Source organism: Gavia stellata, chromosome 4 (genome assembly GCF_030936135.1).
Source record: "Gavia stellata isolate bGavSte3 chromosome 4, bGavSte3.hap2, whole genome shotgun sequence".
In the NCBI taxonomy this organism is placed as follows: Eukaryota; Metazoa; Chordata; class Aves; order Gaviiformes; family Gaviidae; genus Gavia; species Gavia stellata.
In genome coordinates this window covers 66,608,493-66,634,110 of record NC_082597.1, presented here as the reverse complement: position 1 = coordinate 66,634,110, position 25,618 = coordinate 66,608,493, and the positions used below count along the sequence as shown (strand labels likewise).

General features: G+C 39.8%; 1 protein-coding gene across 1 annotated transcript in view; it reads right to left on the bottom strand.

Annotated features, from left to right (window-relative positions):
* Positions 1-324: 324 nt before the first annotated feature.
* PKP2 (plakophilin 2) overlaps positions 325-25,618 on the bottom strand; it is a 46,750-nt gene continuing 21,456 nt past the window's right edge. The window contains exons 6-13 of the mRNA XM_059817259.1: positions 20,622-20,799; positions 11,332-11,449; positions 9,726-9,887; positions 8,702-8,875; positions 7,961-8,114; positions 5,510-5,699; positions 4,435-4,522; positions 325-2,901 (exon numbers count right to left, since the gene is read on the bottom strand). Coding sequence (XP_059673242.1) covers positions 2,833-2,901; positions 4,435-4,522; positions 5,510-5,699; positions 7,961-8,114; positions 8,702-8,875; positions 9,726-9,887; positions 11,332-11,449; positions 20,622-20,799 — 1,133 coding nt within the window. The 3' untranslated portion in view covers positions 325-2,832. The remainder of the gene's footprint in view (positions 2,902-4,434; positions 4,523-5,509; positions 5,700-7,960; positions 8,115-8,701; positions 8,876-9,725; positions 9,888-11,331; positions 11,450-20,621; positions 20,800-25,618) is intronic.

Genomic DNA, 25,618 nt, shown 5'->3' with positions numbered 1-25,618 from the left:
TAAAGTTTACTGGCAAAGACCAATTAAAGAGGGGTGAAGACAGAGGATGCCAGGTGCTTTGATAGGTCAGCAATATTGGACAAAGAGAGCTGTAACAGATTTTGTATGTAAAAATAAATTATTTGCAGGAGCATTCTGATGCCAACAGAAGCATTACACAGCTTGCCTTCGGTAACACTCTCCTGTTGTAGAAAAGTCTAAGTCTCTGTACCTAGATTTAATTTAAAAATGAATTTGCCCTTTTAAAGGAGGTGCTAAAGCTTGAAAATACATTTGCTGTACCCCAGCAAGTAGGTTTGCTAATAACAACAAAGACCAAAGACAGATTTTTTGCATTAGAGAGAACACTTTATTATTTCTCTGACTAACATTCTTTGCTTTCTTTGGAGTCCTGCTGAAATGTTTTTGATTGCATACAAGTAGGAGATCAGTTGTAATAAGGTGTGTCATTGTTTCTCATCCCTGTTTATAGCTTTCAGTTGTTGCCAGGTCTGATATTCTCCTTTTTGACTTCTGAATATTGCTTTGATTTTAAAGGGACACTATCAATAGAAACAACCCAAAAAGTTTGCACCCCATTCTTAAGGACATCTTACTGGGAGTTAGATATACTAAATAGGGCATTTGAAATTGCCCAGCATTGGTCTTTTTCTTTTTTTTTTTAAATAGTATGTGAGTTTCACAGAACTAAACCAATACTTGAGTATTTTAAAGGCCCCCTTCCTGATCTTTAGACTGCAGTTCTTCTTTCCCATGCTACTCTGTATTTAGGTTTACTCTTTATATATTAATTTTGCCTACCACTACTTTTTGGGCAGTAAAAGTAGACTTGTCCAGATTTCCTGGTGTTTATTCATTCATGGCATATGCAGTGTTATTTGGGTTAACAAGTTAGAAGAAAAAGTTAGATTTTAATTGTCTGTTTTCTATCCTATTTTTAAAAAAATTATAAAAACAATTTCCTCAACATGCGGTGCTGTAAGTTCTCTTCCCCTGTGTGGTTTTTGGACCTGGAGTATTTTGAAAATGACCTCTTAAAAAAACAATAGTATTTTTAAAACCTTTTACTGGAATGCATTTGATTTGAGTTACTCAAACCAAATGCAGAGGACTAACAGACCTATGAAAATGATCTGTAATGGGAAAGCAGGGTTGTTTGCTTAACTTCCCAGGAGACGTTCTGTTCTGCATGTACGTGTGGGACTTCCTGGGAACCCTATGAGAACTCTGTGCACCTTCCAGCAGAATTTAGCTCCCCAATATCCAGAAATATGTTTGGACACAGTGCAATGTCACAATCTGCTGTTTGCAGATTTCTGGTAGGAGCTAGACCTTTGGTCAGGAGCGTTGAAATGAACAGGCCTGATGATCTCCTCTGTGGAGTCCCTACTTGAAGGATTATTCATCCCCTTCTGGATAAGAACAACTGTAATAGCTTCTATGCCAGCCGTTCAGTGTAGCGGTACAGGATGGGCTCCATTCGTGCAGGAAGGCTTGAAAATACATATGCTGAAGTCTTGGTTGCCATAAATGTAGCTTAGCTCCCCTGATTTCAGAAGAGTAATGCCAGATCATGTCAGCTGATAATCCAATCCACAGTGTTTTATATATTTATATATGAATGTCCTATTCTTTTAATGGACAATTTAACTACTGGTTTGTTCGAGATAAAACTGAAGGTATTAGATGGGGGGTTTTAGTGCTTCTTTTCCCTCTCTGAGGATCGTATCATGGGAACAGCCTTTAGGTGCTTAGGAATTTTTCTCCTCCTGTTACCTATTCCCACACGCGCAGACATAGTCCTCCAGTTATCACATTGCATGTAATTGCTGCAGGGAGGATGATGATTTCAAGTAAGAGAATATGAAGATCAATCAGATTAATTCCTTAAGCAGCACGGAGCCTTATCTCTTGTGTGTGTGTATCTTATTTCTTCAAAAATAAAGCCAAGACTCCATTCCCTTTACTATGTATAGTACAATATATTGTTAAACCAAACTGTTTTGAAAATTCAATTTTCTTAAAATAATCACTGAATTACCAGCAACTAACTCTTCCACCAATTAGCAAAGAATGATCTAAGTTCAGCCCAAAGTGTCTGAAACATACTGGTTCTAGTTAAAACCCTTTCTGGACACAGTTATAAATTCCAACAGCCATGTGAGGGAGGATGAGAGGAGCAAAGCATGATGAAACCTATGTAAAATCAGTTTTGTTGCTGATGAAATCTCAAAGGAAAGAGGCTTAAGAACCAGTGAGCACATGAATACAAGCAATATAAAAATAATAATTTTAACTTCATTGGTGCTTGTATAATGCAGGTAGTGAAACAGCTTCTTGTGTATACTCACAGAGCCTGGAGTTTCTTATTTAGCACGTGGGAAGAAACAAAAGGGTGAAAAATTACTGTGTCCTGAGCAGTGCGCTTGATGCTCACCCACCGTAGAAAACTATCTGTATAAAACAGTCTGAAAAGAATTTGCTGCCAATCAGCATTGCAAACCTCTCTGTATAAATGCCTGTTAGACTAAAGGCAGTCACCTGAAGCTCTGACTAGTGGTAAACCTGGATGAAACTTCTGGATGAAACTTCACCTCAGACATCCTGAAGAATCCATCTTTGGTTATTTTTATACTGATATATACAGTGGCAACAAGGTGATTAGGATTAAAAACACAAAACAACTATCCTATGGTCACTCAAGTCTTATATAAAATCAGCCTCTTTTTTCTGAGATACTTCCTGGTTCTTGATGGAAACACCAACCACATGAAGATAGTTACATTAATCGACGTATGATCTCATTTGTCTTCAGTGGTGTTATGATCTGATTCAATCTTTTAGTGAGTTATAGGCTTTTGTGGTCCGGGTGTTGATGAAATCCACTTTCTTAAAGTCAGCCTTTGGAATGAAAGAAACAGAATAATTTATTATCTTCAGTGCCAATTCTGCAAGGGAAGGGTGGGTTCAGCTGTCTAAAAGCGAGGTATGGAGCCATGGTAGGGGTCTAGGCAGAGTCCTCTACAGTCAACAGAGACAGAATAGGCATCTCCCAGGGGTGACTCCGTTCAGTCTAAGATAGGGGAGATGAATCACTGCAGTTGCTCAACTCTCTCCACTGACTGTATGGGGAGCCTATTCTTCTAGCTCAGCTCTACAGACTCCTAACTCTTAGGTGACTAATGTCAGCTGAGATTAACCCTATCTGAACAAAGAGTACAGGGCAATGCCAAAATGACTCAGGATTTTATCAGTCTCATTTGATCAAGTGATTTCTGTTGCTTATTAGACTGACTTTTCAAAAATGTCTAGGCATTAGGTAGCCTGCAGTTTTCAGTGCTGTACCTGATATCTCGAGGGGACGTGATTTGCACAGGAACAGCAAGTAAGCAGCATTTTTTGAAACTCAGATCCAACAAATGTGTCTTACAGGCACACCCAAAGTACCAGTGACTTCAGAAAATTCATGCCATCAGGGATATTGCTGTAAAGTAAAGTTAGGAAGGTAGTTGCAAGAATCCAGATAGAGTTTATATGGGTACAGCACCCTTACTCTTGAACGCACATTTCTGGTTTGTGGGGCAGTATACTGCTGAGTGTGATGCAAGACTGTTAAAGGATACTACACTAAGTAACTTTTTTGAGCAAATTTCAACAAAAAATCTACAAGAAGAAATAAGCTGACTAATAAATGCTAAAGGATATAGCTTGAAAAAATTGAATAGTTTTAGGTTATAGGGAATTTTCGGTGACAGAAATTCTGAACAGCAAGAAAACAAGGAGTGAGAACAGTTTGAAATGCAGGTTGAAGGTAGGTAGGTTGAAGTCAACCCAGCTGTGTGTTGAAAAAGCAGTCACAGAGCTTCAAAAGGAAAGAAACAAACTGGTTTGTTGGCTGACTCATGCTGGTCATTTTTTGTTTGACTTTGACTGTGGCAGTGAACATTTGCCAACACCTTTCCCAGGCCCTACCTTTTTGTCTGAATGTAACACCTGGGCTTGCAGACCATACAAACTAGGAGAACAAAACTCTGGTTTTAAAGCAGGAAGCTGCCTTGCCCTGTCTTTGCTTTTGCTGGCACCTTAGGCCCTCTGTGTCAGGTTGGTTCAGTCAGTGGTGGATGGACAGCTACTGCGCATCACTTCTCATCATCTGAGACTTCTGGCAGGCAGCAGCAACGCTTTTCATAAACTTTGCCAGTGGATATAAAACCACAGAGGGAGAGAACATGAACACTGACGTGCAAAAATTAAGGGCATGCATTACTTGTGCAGGATTATGTACAAGTAATAGAAACACCACATTCAGAGAGCACTTGAAGTCCTATCATAGGTTGTTTCTTAACAGTGCAGAAATGCTAAGGGCCCCAGAGGACAAATGAGAGGGTTCTAGGTCTGAAAGGACAGATTACATGTCTCCAACTCAGATCTTACCTTTTTGTAAGCACTGTGGAGATCGGTATGTGACCACAAGGAGTAGAGGAGGACTGAAGCAGCCCTACTAGCTTTGCTGAACATATTACTGCAATTTTGTGAAAAGAATGATAAAACAAGTTTAAATTCCCACTTCATAATCACAGTGCATGTGCAGACTTCAGCAAACATAACCTTGTAGCATTTTTTCTGTCTCTCTCTCCTCCTAAATACTGTTTTACTGCTCTTCAGGTATTCTAGCACATTTCATGCTGTCCTGACTACTGAAACAAATGCAACATACCTCCCTGCTTCACTCATTCTTCAAAATCAGAGAGAAATTAAGTACTCTATAGGCTTCATCTTAAAGCAGCTATCATACTCTTCATATTCAGTTGACGAAAATACTCCTCAACATAACACGCATTTGAAAGGATCTTTCCAGCAGGTAAAATCTCTGGTTAGTTAGATAGGATTTAAACTATTCAGAGCCTCATGAGGCCTCCTTTACTGAGATGAATTTCCTCTTTCATTTTATAAAAAGAGAGGAAGGCAAACAGAATAATTATTCTTAATCACAAAGCATTAATTACTCTCTTTTGAGTAAACATTGGTCGCATGTGATTACATATTAAATAGTGATTAAAGGAAATTCAACATTATCTAAAATGCCCCTTTATAAATAACTAAGTACAGTTCTAGCAGTTCTATAAAATGTATTTCTGCACTTTTCTGCTAAAGATTATCAGGGATGTGTTACAAAGAACAGGAAATATAGAAACTTTTTGGGGACAGATAAGATCTGATGATCAGCGACGATATATATTAGGATATAGATAATATTGTGCTGTCATCTTCTGAGGAACTTTTTAAAATGCTGGAATATGGCAAATTTAGCTGTGGATGGAACAATTGTTATAAGAGATTTTTCTGTATTTCCCAGTATGTGCAATTCTATTCACATCACAGTCACTTGTTTAAGCTATCCTGTACCTTAAAACGCAGTGTATCCCCCCCTCCCAGATGGCAGAGGTTGCAGTTTCTTTTTTCCCCAGGGAAAGGAGGAGGGGGAGGGAAGGCTTCTCAACCACCTTACCTGTCATTCATGCTGATGGTAATAATCTTTGGTAGGCCATCAGCACTCAGGAGAAGCCGTGCATTGTGAGAACTGCTCTGTGTCAAATTGAACAAGGTGTAGCAGATGGACGCTGTGGTTTCACAGACAATATCAGACCCCGGGACAGACTCAGGAAGTATCGAGACCAAATCAGGCAAAACGTCTCTAGCTACAAGTTGCAAGAGAGACAAGCAGCTCCATTACTAACAAGTGCAGATTTATCTAGGGGTCCTACAAGACCTTACTCCTCCCATTATCCCCTATCAGGGTGCTGTGTGCTCCCACAACAGAGTCATGGTTTCAAACCTGCATTACATGCCCACAATTTAGGTTAAGCTGTGTCTGCACTAAATCGGACACTATGTATTTTTCCTCTTACACACAATACATTAATACCTAGTGTACTGCAGTGAGTTCCCTAGGCATGTGCTAGCAGCAGGCTGCCACTTCCCGAGGAACCCGGTGTGTCCATGAGTATAGTTATATACACCAAACTGAGAAAGGGTGACTACAGCACAATTTTTACTAGTGAACTTGTCAATGCTTGGCTATACACACACTCAACCTTCTGAGCCAGCGTGTAAGCTATCTATTTGAGAAGAATGTCCTATTCTGAAGTCTGTCCATACTCAAGAAACACTGCATTACTTTGACCACACTGGATGCGACCCTACCAGCCAACCAAACAGCAAACCACAGCTCTGGACAGCAACTGAGTCCTACTGTATCCTGTGAGATCTGTGCTGTGTGGACCAGAGCTGACGGAGAACATTAAAGCAATAGGTTATAGCCAGCTGCTCCCACTGTAAGAATGAGCACTGGGCAATAGTTTGGGGCATTTTGGGCCATTCTCCCCTCCATAACCAGTGTTTCACTTGGACAGAGCACTTTGCTTTCTGTGAGTTCTGTTCATTCCTCCAGATGGGTGTGTGACAAGGTTCATGTATATTGAGATTAAATTGCATGAAATTTAGAAAAGGACCTTTAAAAGTGGATGAACCACCTGCTATGCTAAGTATCAGTCAAAGCAATTATCTCAAACATGATAGCCCATTTTTAATTCCATTGGTAAATCAAGGAAGGCAATTTTTAGAAAGTATACATTTGGCAGTGTCTTGAAAACATCTGTTCAGAACAAATGTTATTTGTTCAGATAAAATAGGAAATTTTCTGATTTTTTCAATCATTTAACTTTCAGAGATGGTTTCTATTAAATAAATCTCAATTTCATATCAAAGGTTCATTTTCCTTGATAAGCATAGATACTATCTAGGAAACAGTATGCCCTTCCAAATGTTTTCCTTTGGCCAAAAGTATTTGGAGAGTGTGACCTGAATTCACACAGGTTTTTAGTCAACCAAAAAGAACACCTTTTCATGGAGAAAAGGTTCACCTGAAATTCCCCCAGTTCTTCCTACCATGGGTAAAGCAAGAAAACGACTGTGAATGTGCAAGATGAAAAACCTTTCTCCAAAGCTTCATGCTATTCTGTCTTTCCCACATTCTTTCATAAAATTATTTTCCTGATGAATTCCCAATTTCTTCTTCTCAGGTTAATTCCTACTCTTTCTGGGGGATTCATCACTTGTAATTTTTAACACCATATGGATTATCCCTTCGAAATCAGCCCAACAACATATTATAATATTTTCATTAATAGGCAATATTCTCTAAGGGTTAAGCAGTGCCCAGGAGACTGTTCTGCAGAATTCTGGAGGTTAATCTCCCCCATAAACCAGCTGTATGCCTGTAACTTCCCCTTCCTCCCCTGGTGGGAAGACAGAAAAGGACAACAAATGATATGAATTTATTTTATCCTATCAGTAGGAAAAAAATTCAAATACGCATCAAATTGAAATAAAAATACTTGGAATAGAAATGGCTTCTGATGTGAAAATAGTTATAACATTTTAGGAATAAGGTTCTCCAAAAAGTTTGAACTGTTTTCTCTATAGCATCTTCTAGCTTCCATTCTCAAAAAACTTATGCAGGAAAACTTTGCGAGCTGCGAACTTCCAAAGCTTTGTGTCTAAAAGAAGAAAATATTTTTGCCAGAAGAATTGGAGATGTTCTATGATTTCTCCCAAAGGATTACAAAGCTGTGGCAGCCAGAACTCAGCACTCACCTTCCTTAACCCTATTTTAAGCAGAACAACTCCCTCTCCAAACCTGTGTAGATTTTACTTCCATTATGTATTTTCTGAAAGTAACATCAATGGAAGTATCTGATAAGGAATACACAATTTAGAGAAAACTTGAGGATAGAGACTTTCTTAGGCAAAACTCTTAAATTTCAACCCTGTATAATGACTGCAAGTATCTGACCTAAAAACCCACTTTTTTTTGCACTTTTTTTATTTAAAGAAGGAAAGCTTAATGTAAAGAGAACAGAGAAAGAAAGCCCAAGAGACAATGTTAGTCTTTGCTCACCTATATCGCTTTGCAGAGAGGTGTTGCGAGACAAGTTCCTGAGCAGTGAGACTGCTGTCTTCTTTACTGTTGGGTGGCTTACATGCAGCATAGTTCGAATACTTGGAAGGCCATTTGCCTTCTGAACAACAGTCCGGGCCACTGCAAACGGCATCTGTTATAAGGCACGTGGCAATAGTGTGTCATTACCATGAATGTACAGCCTCATAAACAACCGCAGCAGCTTCTCTACATCAATTTAAGCACATTTAAAATAGTTTAAATCCAGATCTACATATGAGCTGCAACAGAAAAGGAAGGTGATATAAAAGAAGTTTTGAGCCCTCTTTCTCCCAGGTGCTCTTTGGCCAGTTCCTCAGCCAAAACATGACAGGGGTCATTAGTTTCTTCACCAGGAAAGTGACCTGTGGTTGTGTCAGAGCCTTCCTCTCCCCATGGGTCTGATTATGTTCTACAAAACCACTGGTTTTTGTGCTTTTAACATCTACCTATCCCTCATTATCCAATGAATAGGCAAAATTCCACACGTGGAGATGTACAAAGAGTGAGAAGAATCAGTCCCTGTATTTGCCAAGTTATGATTTTCCCTTCAATGTTCTTTGATTTCCTTGATCACATCTGTGAGACAGTGACTTGTCAGCAGTTACATGATCTCAGTGCTGTGGGCATGTTGCACTGCAGGCCTAAACTCTATGCATTCACATAAAGAACTAAAGAAGAAAAAGAAAAAAGCTGACTTACTGGTCCAGTGCCAGCTGTGAGGTTCTGAAGAGCTCCCAGGGATGCTTCCTGGGTATAGTTCCTGGTACTCTTTGCTATTAAGGAGAGATATATCCTAATCAGTGTGGAATGCCAAAGCGATTCAACACCTCTGGGATTGCTCTTTTCCTCGGGTAGTGGGGTGTCCTGCTGCTTCTAAACATGCAAACAGATCAAGCCTTTAGAAACAGCGACCTTAAATGACTTAATGCATCACAAGCTAAACTAACCATTTTGTAACTCTCTATGACCAGATTATTTGCAGATTATCAGGTTGTGAACTCAAATGACAACGTGTAAAATGTCAGTATTTAATTATGCTGGCCACTCCATCCAAAAAGATGAGACAGGTATGGGGGAAGCTGCTTCTCATCTCTCAGCAACTGACACTAGGGGCCAAGGCCAAGGAGAAACAGAAATTGCCAGTTAGAGTTGTACTGTGGATGGAATGGGAGAAGGCAGAATACACTCCAGCAAAACTAATAGATGGGGAAGGGTCATCAATCTTTTTCATTCACTCTCCCCCTCCCCTGGTACCTGTTTTCTCTCCAACAATTCCCAGCTGCCAGAATATTTGTGATCTGCACCACATGGCATCAAAAGAAGAGGTCTTGAGATAGCCCAAAAGCCAGCAAGTCATGGAAGTGGGAAGTCACCTTGTGCTGGTTTCACTGGTGAAACCATCACAATGCCCACTCATTGGTAGGGCACGCACAATTGCTGTACATGGTACAGATACCACTTAGATCCATCAGAGGGGATGAAACTGAGTGGCAATATTCCTCAACAAATGAAACAGTGAATTGCTATGTCACTTTCACCATCAGCAGCTGAACAAGATAATGGGTGTTAGGAAAGGCTATCAATAAAGTTGCATTTTTGGGGCAAGTAAGTGTCACACTACCAGATACATCAATAACAGATTGTTAAGTAGATTACAGCCCTATTCTCCAGAAGTTGCTGCATATGATTAACAAAATGAGATGTAACTAAACATGTGCTTTACCTCTTTTATTTTTCTGCTCCGTGTTCCAAAACAGCCCGGTGTTTTATCACTGCTAGAAATATTTCTTCTTTGCATATATATGCTCTGGGCATAGCTCTCGGGGAGCTCTATCTCTAGCTGGTAGGAAAGATTGTGAAGAATGCACACACAGTTCTCCGTGGCCTAAAATAACAAAAGAATAGAAATCTTGAAAGCTTTGGCATGCGTTGAAAGGACGTGTATAGACATGGGAAGAGCTTTCATTTTTGCATCTTCAACAACTAACTGCAGAGCTTCTAACGGCTTACAGAAGAGCTAGTCTTCCTGCCAGTGATCCACAAGACTGCATTTACGCTGATAAATTAAACATGCCCTGGGATGTTCCTGAGCACTGAGGCCAACTGGCACACAGGGCTTGCATTCGGAGTGGGGTGCATGCCTGTTGGAAATGGTCCTGGGACATTATAATTCCTGAATTGTGCCTGGGAATTGTTTGGGCAAGTGCTATTTGGCACAGACCAGAAGTGTGCCAAGGAATGTTTAAGAGCTTAAGAGTAACAATGATCATGTACACACCTCGCCACAGTGTCAGCAAAAGGAAAGCTTCTAAGGAGGAAGCACTTTTCTGTGGTAGAATGCTTTTTTTTAAATTGGATGTGCCTTTCTGGGCATGGCTAAGGTCATGTCTACAATTTCCGAGTGATGAGTCTAGTGGCAAATAGCTTTATCACCAGTTCTCCCTTCTTGAAAGTAAAAAAGGAATGAGTGGTTTTAAGACAAAATGCAGCAGGGAGCTATTGGCACAAGTGTAATGTGCTAGATTCTCCCTGAAGCTAATGGCACCAAATATAGGAAGATGGAGAAGCTCAAGTAACTAATCCTAGAATAGAGCTATAAATGTGCAGTAATTACCACTACACAGCACAAGTTATAGCAGGCACGCTAGAAGTGCCTCACAGGCTACGGCTAACCTTCTTGTAAGTGACAGCTGGTCTTCTCACCCAACTTCACCCAGCTAAAAGGCAAGCATCTGGTCTAAGCAATGTTCAGGGTTCATCTACAGCCAATGGTGAGAGGAAGAGAATGAGAGGAAATGGCTTCTGGAGGTGTCCACATCCTTGTAGTTACTGGCTTAGCCAGAATGTATAACTTCTAAAAAACTTAGGAAAATCAATCTCATTCTAAATGATTTAGGTTCTTCCTTTCCTCAGGCGTATATAGCACTAAATACACAGGAAAGTAACCAGATTAATTTTTTAAGCTTCTAGCTAGCTAGCTAGCTCCCTGAGACAACTAAAAAGGCAATATCTGACTCTTTAGGTGTTTCAGTGTATCTGAAAGCTGTGACTTTATGTCACATTTGAAAAAAAAGACAAGTTTCTAGCTCTTTCTGGTGATTCTGAAGATATTTCCCCAAAGCTAAGGTATGTTATGCTTTTAGATTGCAGGATAAAAAAAACACTTCAGAAAGATTCTTACTGGGCTTTCATCTTTGGTGACAGTTCTAAAAGACCTGGAAATAAGTTTGGCAGTTACATTACAATTGTTTCCGAACATTGGTTTCTAAACAAAAAAATGTTGTCCTAGAAATTTCCCCTAGGAAAAGACTTTTCATCTCAAGAAATACCTTGTCATTAGGCTCGTGGTCTGCAATAGCTCCTTGAATATAATACACAAGAGAATCAATCAAGCCATCGCATTCTCTCATCTTTTTCCTTCCTTCTGGGCCGGCAGAGCTCATGTTTCTGTGCAGGAAGGAATACGTTGGTGAGAAGAGATTTAGTCAAAGATATTTTCTTGTGCTCCTCTGCCAAACTTTTCCAGCTAAATCTTAAAGATACTGAAGTTAAGGCTGACTGCTTCCTTTCTTCAGAGCTGTAAGATAATCTGAGCTTCTGCTAAGTAAAACTTTCACTTCAGTGCACTCCCAGACAAAAACAAATACTCTAGCAAAACAAACTGTTGTGTTTGCATGGATAAGGTAAGACCTGAGTCAAATCTTCATCTCAAAGTTGAATTAATCCTTTTTAAACAGTCAAACTGGACTTTTTTTCCATTATTCCATTTTTAGTTATATTTTTAATATTTAGGACAGTAGCTATGTCAAAACATCAGAGGAAAGATACCTGTAAAAATTTCTATGCACACAAATGTCCTTTAGCATTTACCTACACCAAACCAGTTCTTGATCCAAGACGGCCCATCAACAGATACACTTTCTGAGAGTTTTAGCAACATTTGTACATTAATGTGTAAAGAAAATGGATGTCCGTTACGGGGCCAAACTCAGGTGGCAGTTCATGTGCTCGTGGAAATGCTCCGAAGGGTGCTAGGCGGGCAGGTGGGGACGTGAACACAGCTGAGCCGGTAGGTCAGAGCAGCAGCCCGGCCCCACTGCTGGACGAGAGGCTGAGAGGATGAATTGCAATGCGGCTGCCACTGCCATCACTGCCAGACCAGCAGTGTGAGACAAGGAAGAGGAAAAAATACACCGTGCTCAGCTGATTCCCAGCCTCCCAGAGAAGCTGCTGGCATCTAAGCAGAAAAAAGCTGAAGCCACCAGAAGAGAGGGAAATGCCAGATGCCTTCTACAGGTGCCTTCTGCTGTTCTACCACAGTGGCTCGCACATAGCTCTGCACGCTTTCTGCTTCTTCCAGACCAGAAGGTAGCCACTGTTTGCCTGGCTTTCAAGTAACATTTTCTGTGCTTTGTGGAAACCCAAGTACAACTTGAAAATTAATTATGAAAGTGATTTAAAAACTCTTGAAAAGCCAAACACACACTTGCTGCTTGAAGTTTACACTTACAATTTTGGGGCATAATTATTTTTACAACTGAACAAACTGAATTATGGAAGGCTGGAATTATAAACCTAGGCCTCATTATTTTGGACTCCCGCAGCTCTGCTGCACAAAAGGCTGCACGCAGTATCACATTCCAGCTTCTTTGTTTGAAATAACATTAACTATAACCCAGTCTTAGCATCCATCACAAACAGAGAGGGACATGCTCCTTTAGACGGTTTCAGGGTGTTTATTTTGCATGGTTACTTTACCCACTGGAAATTACAATGGTTTAAAATTTTATTAACAACAAAGCCAGTAAGGTACAGCTTTAAACTTTCCTGTGGCTTATGACTGTAAAATGCTGTCAATGCGGTTGTTCTGGTTTCTTCCCCTGGGAAGTACATATTCAGATTAAATACTAATGCATTGTAATTATAGTTTTACTTTAGGTCATGCTGTTAACAATATCCCTATTTATGAGTTAAATTATTCTCTCATGGAATTATATACTGCAGAATCAATATTCAGATTCCTCAATATGGCCTACTATAGACATCCCTTTGGAATTATTTAATTTTACCTATATATGTCACATTCGAGGCATGTCACCTGTTCACATGTTTAGGGTTACGCTGACAGAAATGTACATGCTACAGCCCTTGTAGTGCATAGCAAAAATAGTTTCTGAGGCACATAGACTAAAAATACTATTAAAAGATAAGTGTGGAATTTCCCTCACCAAAGACACTTCAGCTGATACAGTATTTCGTTTTGTCACAGTACGTTATTCTAAAAATCCCGAACTTTTGACAACTACAATCATGCTGAAAGGCTGTGCAAGGAGAGGCCATCACCTGACCTTGCTGTCCAGCATGAATACGGTGGGGCACATAGCTTTATTGCTCAGGAGGCAGAGAACAGCCTGAATCAGAAGCACTGTCCTGTTCTACAAAGGAAATGAATTACTGAACTCCGTTTCATTAAGAAGCTGATGCTCAACTGTTCATCCAATCAAAGATATTAGTGTGTGTCTGTGTGCGCATCTGTACATATATGGCCACTCCATTCTCCATTTCTTTCCCTGTTTCCTTACCACAACAACGTGGACTGGGAAGGGAAGAGTTCCTGCTCTCCCATTCGCTCAATTACAGTTGTAACCACCTTACTCTGAATAGGGGCAGAGTTGATTTGAAGGCAGAGAAGAGCATTTCAGGCTAAACCTCAGTTGACAGTTAACAGTTTGCTTGCTAATTAAAGCTTTAGAAATTCCAGGAAATAAAAATATTATTAGATTGGGAAAAAATAAATGTTTCTGAGAAGTGTCGCAGAAATGTAGATTAAAGAAAAAATATATTATTTTGAAACAAAGGCAACATTTTGCTTAGAAAATTGCAAAACTGACTTCATCTTGGCTTCTGAAGATTTGAGGGTCCTGACAATTGGAAGGCCTCCCTCTGAGCTCAGGAGTTGGACTTTCTTGTACTGGAACTCCTGGAGGCCTTGAAATACCCAGCACTTGGGCAATTGCCATGGTTGGGCTGGCCCAGTACTGTGGCTTCTGGCAATTCCCATGGTGAGACTTCAGGGCTACCTAGAAATCTTCAAATCTGCTGGGCAAGTTTGTTTTATTGGCATTTCATCAGAAGTACGCTGAGACAAATACATCCGTGGAAAAAAGGATCAGCTGGAGTCAAGATCAAGAGTCTCCTCAGAGAAAAGTTATTCTGCTTCACAGTGCCTGATACCTCTACCCTGCATTGGTATTGAACAGTTGGGAGAATGCAGCATGAGGAGCACATGGCCTTAGGGAGATTGCTGCTTGTAGGGATGCTCTCCTTTGAATAACTCAGAACTTATGTTTTGGGATCATCTAACTATTAAAAATCTCTGACTTCTGGCATGCTTAAATATGCTAACCCTAGTGACGTGCCCAAACTATACCACATCCTAATGTGGATGCATCGTATCTATCTATGTGCCTCATCCTGTATCTCATCCCATATTTGCTGCTTCTGTTGTCTCTTGCACACATGCATAGTGTAACTCTATCTATAACCAAAATAGCTGTTTGCCCATGTTCCTGTGGTGTTTGTGGAGGATCAGCTAATTTCCTATTGGGAAATATTGTTTTGATCCAGAGATGTGAGGTAAATACAAAGAAATGTAACATAGTAAAATCAAGTGTGATTTTGAAAGAAACAGAATGATAATATATATTCAGTTAGATCGCAAATGGCACCAAATGAAAGGGATACTCCCTTTAAGCCAGCAGTGAGTCACACACTGGCTGACTATGTTGGAAAAGGTTTTTGCATTGCTGTGAATGATCCACATGACTGATAAGAAGAGGGCTTTTGCTCCTGGGACTCATTCTGCTAAAACTAGTACTTTGAATTTAACTCAATTATATGATAACAATTTCCTGAAGTAGTTCGGGAAATTCTATTCCCTTCATGCCTTACACAGTTCAAAAATGCAACAGGGAAGGAAAGATATCCAGGGATCTACTTAGCAACTACAGGCGCCAGGCTGCAAGATGCTTGCTGGAAATAAAAAAATACCTTTCAGGAATTGGGGGAGCAGATAAACTGAAGGGGAGGCAAGAGAAGATAAGAATGGATGGAAATAAACTTAAAGAATGGCAATGCTATGCAAGAGGCCTTGGTTCAAAGACTTGTTATCATCAATCATTTGTTTTACGTTCTCTCTTAGAAGCTTCCATTATGAAATTGAGCTGCCATTATGCTTTCCAACACATGGTGAGAGCTTTGTCTTCACTTCTCTCCAGAGTAAATGGAAGTAGATGTTTACGCAGCCTCCTGGTCTGAAATGCAATGATACTACTTCCTCCAACTACAGCTTTCCACCGTCCTTGTGGGTCACTGTGTAATTCACAAAGAACTTAAAAGGGAGCTGGGACAGACAAAGGGTAAAAAAAAATAATGAAAAAGAAAGTGTTACTTCTATTTTACTGGCTGGGGAACCAGGAACAGAGAGGTTAGTTGACTTCTCTGGAGATACTTGTCTAGAAAGTTTTCAAGAATTAGGATACATAGGGCCACATGATGCTCCAGTTACAGAGCAATTAAAAAGGAGGACTCTGTAATGAAACACAGCAGTTGCGATTGCTAGCTCCAACACTTAAATGAAATGTTTTGCAGGAGCAAATGTGACCACTAAACAACAGTTTTGGAAAGTTCAGCACTGCAGAAATTTTGGGTACAGGTATTTCAAGGTAAAAATGGAACAAGATCATTATCAGCTTTCAAGGTATAATACAGACAGCCTTGTACTAAGGCTTCCTTTTAATCAGAGGAAGAGTCCTGCCAGAAATTCACTTAAGTATATAAATAATATGCAAAACCATATATTCTGCATGCTGTTGGCATCTTACCCTTTCAGACTCAGAGAAGGAGTATGGAGGAGGAGGCTAAGTATCTTGCAGATTTCTACCCATTTGTATTGGAACTGGAGACAGTACTATTATGTGTAGGACTTTCGGGCCAAGAAAAAGTGACTTCACCTTTAAAATCCAACACGACTTGTCTGCAAAAGTCTGCAATACTCCTCTAGATAGTTTAATATAGCAATTTTACTTGTTCAGCTTGTTGTCAGGTAACCAGTGAAGTCTTCTGATTTGGCTTAGTCTGCCTGTTCAGGGCACAGTGCTTTTTATCATGTTTCAGGTCTGAAGAATACCATTACTTATTCTAACTGCTAACGCAGAATTGTGTGGTGTACACAGCTTCTTTTATTATTATGTTAATTTTTGTGACCTGTGATTTCTGTAAAACTTTGTCAGAAGTAAAGCTTTAAGACAAATTACAGACCTAGAGAGTGGGATTAACACATCCTTCTAAGGTCAGACTTCCTTATCAGTGACTGCATACACTGACACAGGCAGCCGAGAGTCAGGACTCCACAATACTTCTGGCAATAACTAGTTAGCAGAATGGGGAATGTTCTGGTCATTCACTCATTCCAGTGTTAATATCTGCAGTATTATCTGCTAGATGTGGATTCACTTCTCTTCCTGTAATTCTGTCAAAGAGGATGAAGAGAGCTTTAATTCACTAGTTGGTAACTGTGTGGCACAGTGCAGACGCCCATGTCAGATGATAGTATTAGATGTGGACTGTGGGTGTCCCTGTCAGTCAATAGGTGTATGTAAATTTTTGAAAAGAAGTTTTGGCATTCTCCTATGACTAAGTATGGTATTATGCATAACATATTGCACTTCAAAGTAGTATTTTTACCCTGTAATAGAAGCTGCAGGCTATAGACTTTATCAACATGCACGACGAACATGTTAGTATTACAAAAGGGAAGACTAATTACAGATTTATATTCTGGCAAATATATACATTCTTTTAACATCTTCATTAGTAATATCATCCCCTCAGTGCACAGTTTTTTATTTTGTGGTATGCTCTTCTTTTAGTTTTCAGCACTTCTTTGTGCAGACGTATGTTTTTTTAATTAATTCATAAGGAAGGAATACTTCTACTGACCTAGTTTGGGAGGTGCGTTAATTTCCAATAAAGAGAAGCAAACTGATTCATCTTAAAAATTTCACATATTTGGGCTGTACAAATATGGTAAGCCTCATTAAAAACTATTCTCTGCTTGAAAGTATGTCGCCAATCCTGCAGATCAACTTTAGCTGTGAATTTTCAAGCCCTTCTTATTCTCCTCTCAGTTATAATTTTTAGTGTTCAAGCTCTTAAAAGTGATAAGGACTATAGTGCGGACATCATGTTTTTAAAATAGGTAATGTATCCTTGGACATCTCGATAAGGGCAGTTTGAGATACTTTTCACTGAGGCTGCAGAGCTAACTGCAGCTCTGGAGCAGCCCCACTCACTGACTTTCTGCACAGAGTAAGGTATGTTCAGAATCTACTTTTATTTAATTTCAAACAATTCAGCTACTATTACTCCTTATTTGTCTCATATCAAGTTGTGTCAAGTTGCTGCCACATGCTCAGAAAGAGGAATACCATGCTAAAATGGAGAATGATCCTGTGCCCCCGTCGGCTGGCTCATAGGGAAGAGATGTTTCCAGAGTCCAAATGCAGGACAGGAGCAGGTCATGCCACCACACAGCGGCACAGCTAGCAGCCAGACTGGTTTCTGTACAAATTCAGCTTAGGCTAAGTAGTACAAAAAAAGACAACCTGCTTCATTTCATGGACAACACCACTAGTGTTAGCTAGAGAGAATTTATTATGGGTAGTTAATGTTTCTCTGTATTTGCTTTTGAGCCATCAGAGTAAATAAAAGTTACTTATTACTTAGAGATGAAGTTAATTAGTAGTTAGTGGGCTGACAGGAGTTCCTGCAGAAAAAGGTGATTTATTGTTGAGTATTTTGTATAGCTAACAATTAATTTGTCCTCTGAAACCACCCATGAGTCAGATACAGAGCTGTTTACACAGTAAAAATTAATGCAATACAGATACAACTACTCTGCTATAGGACGTTAGCAAAACAGATACGTGTAAGGCAAAACTGTGCAGCTTCCCAGCCTCTAAATTTCAAACTTAATACCTTGTACTTTATTAAGTAGAGTTTAAAACTCAGACCATGCTTTTGCACTCATACATTACTCATTAATTACTTCAAACTATGTCCTTTCATGCATTTTTGAATGTGTAAACAAAAGACATGTATCTCTAATACTCACATTTGTATTTATTTAACATGCAATGACTTTGAACTCACACACACAAAGGGCCACATTTTTATGGACTGTTATTTTTAAAGGTGTTTTTATTAAAGATGTGATTTTTATGCTTCAGTCATTTAGGGGTGTGTTTACTGAGGCCTTTGGTGTTTCTCTGTAGTAGCTGCTACTGTGTTCATGAAGCTGTTAGCTGACTGCAGTAGTAAATACACAACTGTAAATCTATTCATCCACCCCATGGGCTCAGCCTGGCCTCATTTACTTGAACTTGTGCAAAAAGTTGGACAGGGCTTACTTCAGTTTAAAATACGGCTTTTTCCCGGTTTAGGTTAAGTAATTTTCTAATCAGTTTACCTAGGGATTTATGATACATCAAAGTAAGCATCTTTAGCAGCACTGAACACTTCTCTGTGCTTTTATGTACCATGTCCCCTTTACAAGCTGTCTATTTAGAAGAGAAGTGATTATGAGTTGGAAATTAACTCCATATATTTAACCAAAGGGTCCTTGGAGATGCTACTGAATATAACTGTTAGCTGTGGTTTATATGCTGAGCAGAAAAAACGAGTGACTTGGCCACTGCTGAGCATGTTCTGCTTACTACCCAAAGGACTGCTCCCGTGCCTGGTAAAGCTGGTAGGGCTCAGCAGGTATTACAGCGGGTGAGCAGAACTTACCCAGCACAAATGGCAGAAAACACTGTGGTCCCATTAATACCTAATATTGCTGTAGATGAAGATGACTTGCTCAGTCTCTCGAAAGAAAATTCCAGGTACACGAGCACTTCAATTGTCCCACTGATGGATCTAGGACACCAGAACTAATCCTTCAAGTATGTTACTCTTTCGGTAGCCCAAATGGCACTTACAGGGCTATACAACAGTAAAGTGCAAAAGGAAGAAACTGTGAGAGAAAGCTGTCACCTCTGTGATTCTTATGGGAAATGCTAACACTCCTGGGTGTCTGAACCTGAGACTGCTCAAAGGAACTGCCCACAATGAGTTATCTACTGTAAACAGCATTACCACTGCTTGAATAAAACATACGTGACAACAAATTTCGGTTGAGGCTACCCTGAAACGGTGATACATGAATATAGTGAATTTTCTTTACTCTTCACAGAAGACTAGTTTCTTGTTTACATAGAATCAAATTCTCTAAATGGAGGCATGTGATGATAAAAATCCTATTACTGCCTATAACTGTGTTTTGCTCCAGCACAACTAAGAAATTCTGGTTTTAAGAAATTATGTTTCAAAGGAATAAACCTTACTGCTTTACCCGCTATAGTCTAGGACTCTTCATCGGGTTTTACACTGTTACTTTTCAACAAATGCAACCATAAATCTGTTCTGCCAGTCAGAAATACAGACACATACTCAAGCTATGTATAAGAGTCTTAATTACTTTGAGTTTGTAGAGTAGGCCTATTTTTATGTGACTCCAGTGGATAGTTGCTTCTTATGCTTCATAAATTTTAGAAATTAAAATGAAGCAGGAATTGTTTATGAAAAAGGTATTGACAAAGTGGTTATAAATGATACTTAAAAGGGTCAAAGAACTTCACATCCTATGAAAGTGTCACTCTTGTATTTGTATCAGCAGATCGTACAACTTTAGACCTAGGCTTTAAAGGTCACCATGCTATACACCCACTAGAGCACTTGTCTCCCCAAGGGGTGCACAAGACAGTCCACTGGGGTGCGGGAAGGAAATATTTTTGTACCATTAATAAATAAAATTAAAAAAAAAAAAGTGTTTATTTCATCTTTGTATCATCCTTTTTAATTTCTGCTCTTACATATATTTTATAATGTACATAATATATTAGTACAGTAGTACATGTATATAATTTATAAATAAATAAATATACATATACTGAGGGAGTGTTCTCAAAAGTTTTTTACAGATAGGAGTATATGATCAAAAAAGTTTGGAGACCACTGCACTATGGAGTCTTAAAATAACTTTAAAAGGCTCACACTGGTTTAAAGTTTCTTTTAAGTTACTGTTAGCTTTTCTCCAGTGCTAATTTGTGATACCTCTCCTACAACCATTTAAAAAAAGCTTTGTTTTTACTACTACCATCATCAGCCAGAGGCTAATACTATACATCATACCAACACCTGTTATTCAGTGAAGGATCTCTTTGACTTCAATGCAACTATGCACTGCAACCAGGCCTGATTACTATCTTCTGTTATGGATATATTTAGTCTGTGGAGTACTCATCAAATGAATATATAGGAGCCTTATAAAGAAAGCTGTTTTCATTGTATTGAGCAGTAACTCTTCTGGTGTGATATACATGAGGTATTTCAAAACATGATCTGTATGCAAACTCTTCTCTTGGAGCCATCAAAGTTCAAAGCAAGAAAAAAAATAAATGTGCAGGCCTGTTTTATCATGACTATTGTTTTGGGTACCTGTAGACTGAGTGCTCACCTCAAGCATCCTGTGGCATTGTAGAAGATGTCAGGGTCAGGTAAAACACTTGACTTTGGGTAATCTCGATCTGGCCAGCCAGAGTAAGGGATGAGAACAGTTTCGGTCAGCGTCTGCAGGGCTTCTCTAACCAACAGGTGCTTCAGCTGGTCATTGGAGGACAAATTCCACAACAAACCTGCAATATCCAAAATAAAATCAGAGTGGCAAAAAGACTCCCCCCACAGTTTGAAAGACCGAATCTCAAACTCCTTGAAGTTAATGAGTGAAAGAGCCTGCCTGGCACTTGATATCCTGAAGAGGAGCAGAAGGGGGTGATAAGAGTTCACCAGCCCTGATCTGAGCACATGGAAATGGGGCAAAAAAAGGGGCACAATTATCCATGTAATTAAAGTCAGATCTCTATATAGTCAGTCTAACGCCTGACTGAGAAATGCAGTTTTCCATGGTTCTGCAAGTGGCCCATCTGCAGCAATCATATTCTCTGTTACCAAAGTAACACAAGCTAAACAGAGCTAACAACACTGATGCCAGTGATCATTCTCCACACTTGCAGGGAGGAATTTGTCCCTTCCGGATGCCTGGCAGGACTAGTTGCACTTCCAAGTACCAAGTAAAGACCAATGAGCGGGAGAATAAACTCGTGTGCAAAGGGGGTAGTTGGGAGGTACAGACAGTGAGTTTACAGGTCTTTGGAAATCTGCTGGAAGACAGGAGATGACCGTTACCAAGTTCCTCTAACACTTGGTAGTGTAATTCCTCATAGGAGGGAAAGCTGTTAAACACTGGTTGGCCATTACTGTCCAGACATTTATCACTAAACAAATCATTAAGTAATGCTACACACCTTATCTACTCACAATCTCCAAACACCAAAACAAATCTCAAATATAATCTTGTATAATTGATTAGCTTTGCTTATGTTCTATTCCAACACATGACAATTCTTTTTAAAGTACTCTTCCCCTGGAAAAAGACACATATTTCTGCTTTTCACTATAAAGGCTTCCCCCGCGCCCCCCGCAGCTTGCTTCTCTAAATTTCACAGACCTCCTCCTCCAAACGCTGGCAGAGTATTAGTGAATGTTCCTTTCATCGGTTCACAACAAAAAAATGTTTCTTTTGCATCTCCTTACACTTTGAATTTAATTTCAGCTATGATGAGCAATAGTAAAATCAAACCAAAAGCCAGCCAGAAGCAGCCCATTCCTTCTCCTGGAATCAGCTCTTCAATCTCTGAATTAGGGGATAAAAGGAAGAATGTACTTTCCTGAAGGGTAAGTAAGGCTTATAGGAAATCAGACATGCAGTCCAAAGGGCATTTGTAAGGGAAGCAGGTTAAGACAGAATGGCACAAATGCAAGGACACAAGGACAGAATATCATATTAAAAGGAACAACTGCATTTTGAATTATAGACAGATACCTAGAATAGAATTGTCAGAACAGAATTTGACATGTTGCTCACACTGTAAATTTTCCAGCAAAAATCCTACCTTTACCCACAGGCACTGTCTCACTGGGTTCAGAAGGATTCTCTCAGTGGCATTCTGGGTGTGGATGAATTTGTTCACATTAGAAAATGTCTTTAGAAGTGGGCTCTTTCCTTGCAGCTATGCTATCATGTATTCATTCCCTTAGATGGTTATTCGGGAAAATGGGTGGGGTCTCCTTTTAAACTTACATTTCTTTCAATGACAGTTCTGTTTGTGCTGTAATCTTCCCTGCAGGAAAAAACTTTCTTTCATTTCTTAGATTTATGCTGCATGATAACAAGATCAAGAGGTTAGATACTCCCTGGAGGCTCATCTGGCTTACCTTCAAGAGCTAATCCTTTTTTTTTTTCTCATGCCACAGCCATTTTACTTTCTGTTCCTCAGTATGTTCTCCAAATACTACAAAATGCCATTCTTGTCTTGGCTCCTGCATTGTCTCCAAGTGACATCCTCTCCTACTATTCAGGAGTAACCTCATTCCTTTCCTAAGAGATTTGCAAGAAGTTTGTTTGTATGTCAAACAAAGGACAGAGCCTGTGGTTCCTTTACTTTACTTGTATCAATGATTTTATGAAGCTAGCAAATTCAGTCAATGTGGTCTTGAGGAGGTCTCATTCCCCCTAAGAAGAGGTCATATAAGCACAGAAGTTGTATGGAGAAACCGGGCAGCTATTTTCTGCATTAGGTAAACTGGTCCATGGCAGCTTTCAAACCATTGTGATAAGCACAAAGCCACTTTGGTGGGGGTACTGGTTTGGTGCTTTTTGTGTGTTCTCCTGGGATGCACAGACTGTGAGACAGGACACAGCACTTGCTATAATCAGCTTTTATCTCCATACACTTTCATTGCTTTCAGTCTTTCCATAGGATGATACAAGGCACACTGCATGACTATGCTCAGACTGTATTCCTCAGCCTAGGTCTTGAAGAAAATACAGGCCATCAAAGTATTGAGAACATGTGATATAATATGGCTTAATATTAGGCAAGCATTTGTCTGTATTAACACTGCCAGTAGTAATAAGCCAGTGACCTTAAACATAAGCTTCTAAGGCCGAGATGTACTTATCTCATGTGCACAAGTATTAGATTATATTTCTGACAAGTAATGAAGTCCAGTATGAGAAAACTTCTGCGTCTCAGAGTTTCAACTTCCTTATCTCCAATGACTTCCTTATCTTCGTGTATTTTTGTCAGGTGGAGTGCTTTGGTACCATGTTTCCTATACAGCAGTAGAAACAAAAAGCTTTCCTCTGCTGAGCTTAGGTATCTTTATTAATGAGTATCACATGCTTTTGATCCTTGGCCAGGAGTCTTTCATCGGAGTTCAGTGTGGTATTATCAGGTACCAAGATTATTTTACTAATCTCTTATGGGGGAAGACATTCAGCTAATTATCACATCACACATTTGGAAGTCTCTAATTTACAGTCAAAGTAGACAAGTAATAAGAATGTTGTGGAAAGACAGAGGGGCTTCTCACACTGACCAGGTGGAAGCCCAAAGGTTCTGCATTATCCTTTTCCTGGAAGTGTTACAACACTGCAGTGTGATTGCATGCATAGCTATGATATTCCACTCGTCCTGTGGAAGCCAAAGGCAATGCAAGAGGAGAAACAAAACTTGTAGGTGAGCCATTGGTCAGACAGGGAAACTGTTGCTTAGCAGGTTTTAACCATTTTGGTAGAAAAGCACTCAGAGGTTTGCATTGTGCTTGGAAAAGCCTTATGTTGCAGCCCTTCTCGGGCTACATAGTCAAACTGTACAGGACAGTAATTCCAGTGTTTCCTAGATATCGCTGTACATGCCAAGATCATCTGGAAGCACTGGCCTTAGTAAGCACAGGCTTAACAGTGGCTGTCTACCTCCTGTCTGCAGCCCACTCCTTGCCTGCCTTTGAAGTGTGGGCTGGGAAAGAAAATGTCTGGAAGCAAAGTTAATATTCTCATAGAAATTTATTCAACCAGGCTGCCCTTTGCTCTGTAGGCTCCTTGCAGGTTGCTAGGGAGCTGGAAGAATTGCTCAAGTGATGTTAAAAAGATTGCCCTAGTGCCATTTTCACCAAGGGACCCAGTGTACATCCTCCTGACTGCACATTTGGTCTTGAACGAAGTGAGAAATACTTCTCTCTTCATGTATTTTTAAAGCCATCTCTTGCAACTGATAGGCATGAAAGTATATCAGAATATTTTGCTTTACTCAAACTACAACATCCTGCTCGATATTGCTTAAATATTTTATTGGTGTCTTGTAAGTTTCATAAGTAAATATTCACGTTTGATGACAGCAGTAATTGCAGAAAGAAGGTGCCCCTTCATCCATTTTCACACTGGTGAAGGGGAAGACAGGAATATTCACAATATCCGTATGAGTTATCCTGCACAGTCAAAGATTTTGTCAGAAATTATGAAATTGCTAGCAAGAAAAGAGCATTAGCTTTCTGGCTGCTGCACCAGCATTTTCACTGCTTCCCTTACTGGTCTGTAACAGCACTGAGAGAGAACAGACTAGACAGTAAGTTACTAAGTGACCCAATTCTGCATCTGATGAATGTGAAAAACTTTAAAACATTTTAATGTTGCAGAGCTGTAGAACTGAGCCAAAGGAGCCAACAATACAAAGCTTTGTTCTCCAGCTTAGGGAGCACAGTATTTCAAATACTTAAAAGAATGTAGAACTGCAGAAGGTCTCAACATGCCTTTGCTTCAAGGCAGGGCTGCTTGACACCTTCTGCATCTTTTCAAGCACTGTTATTTTAATAGCTTGTGTTCCTGGTATCTTTAAAGATCACTTGAAATAAATCCCCATTCATTTATTCATAATGTTTTTTTCCGTATGTAAAATATAAGCCTGCTCTTCCTTTGCATGCTAACTAGAACGAATGTGGGTCACAAGCAGTTGACTTCCTACAGACACACTATGGTCAAACAGGACTGCAGGGACGTAGTGGTGGGCATTTCTTAACTGACTGCTGCAAAGCCAACAAGGCAGTAACAACAGGTTTCTTTGTGAGTAATGGTGGACATTTCCTCCCACCATTCCTTCTGCTGTATTAATGTACCACAAGAGAAGCAATATGGGGTTTCTGATCTAAAGGGCTCTTCCTCCAAAATTGCAATGGGCCCTACTAATTTTTAACAGTTCTTCCTGAAGGACATTGGAACTAAAAGAATGAGAACGTAAGCCCTGCAAAGACTGAAACCAGAATGCAGGTCACTGCACTGATGGGACTGTATGATCTTTACAGCCAAATGGATGTCCTGCAGGAATTCTCTCCCCTGCACACAGAAAGGAAGCATGCTGTTGCTATGGCAGAGTTTTCTGCTTGTCACAGATCTGAGAAGACAGATTCGGGTGTAAACAGCTAGGAGTGAGAGAACTTGGAGTAGAAATTTGCGGCAGTAGTGTTTGTGGAGAGTAGGACAACCACTTTCTATCCACAGCACCTGATAGTTCTGGGGGACAGTCTTCAACAAGGAGCTCCCAGTATGCACTGGCAGCA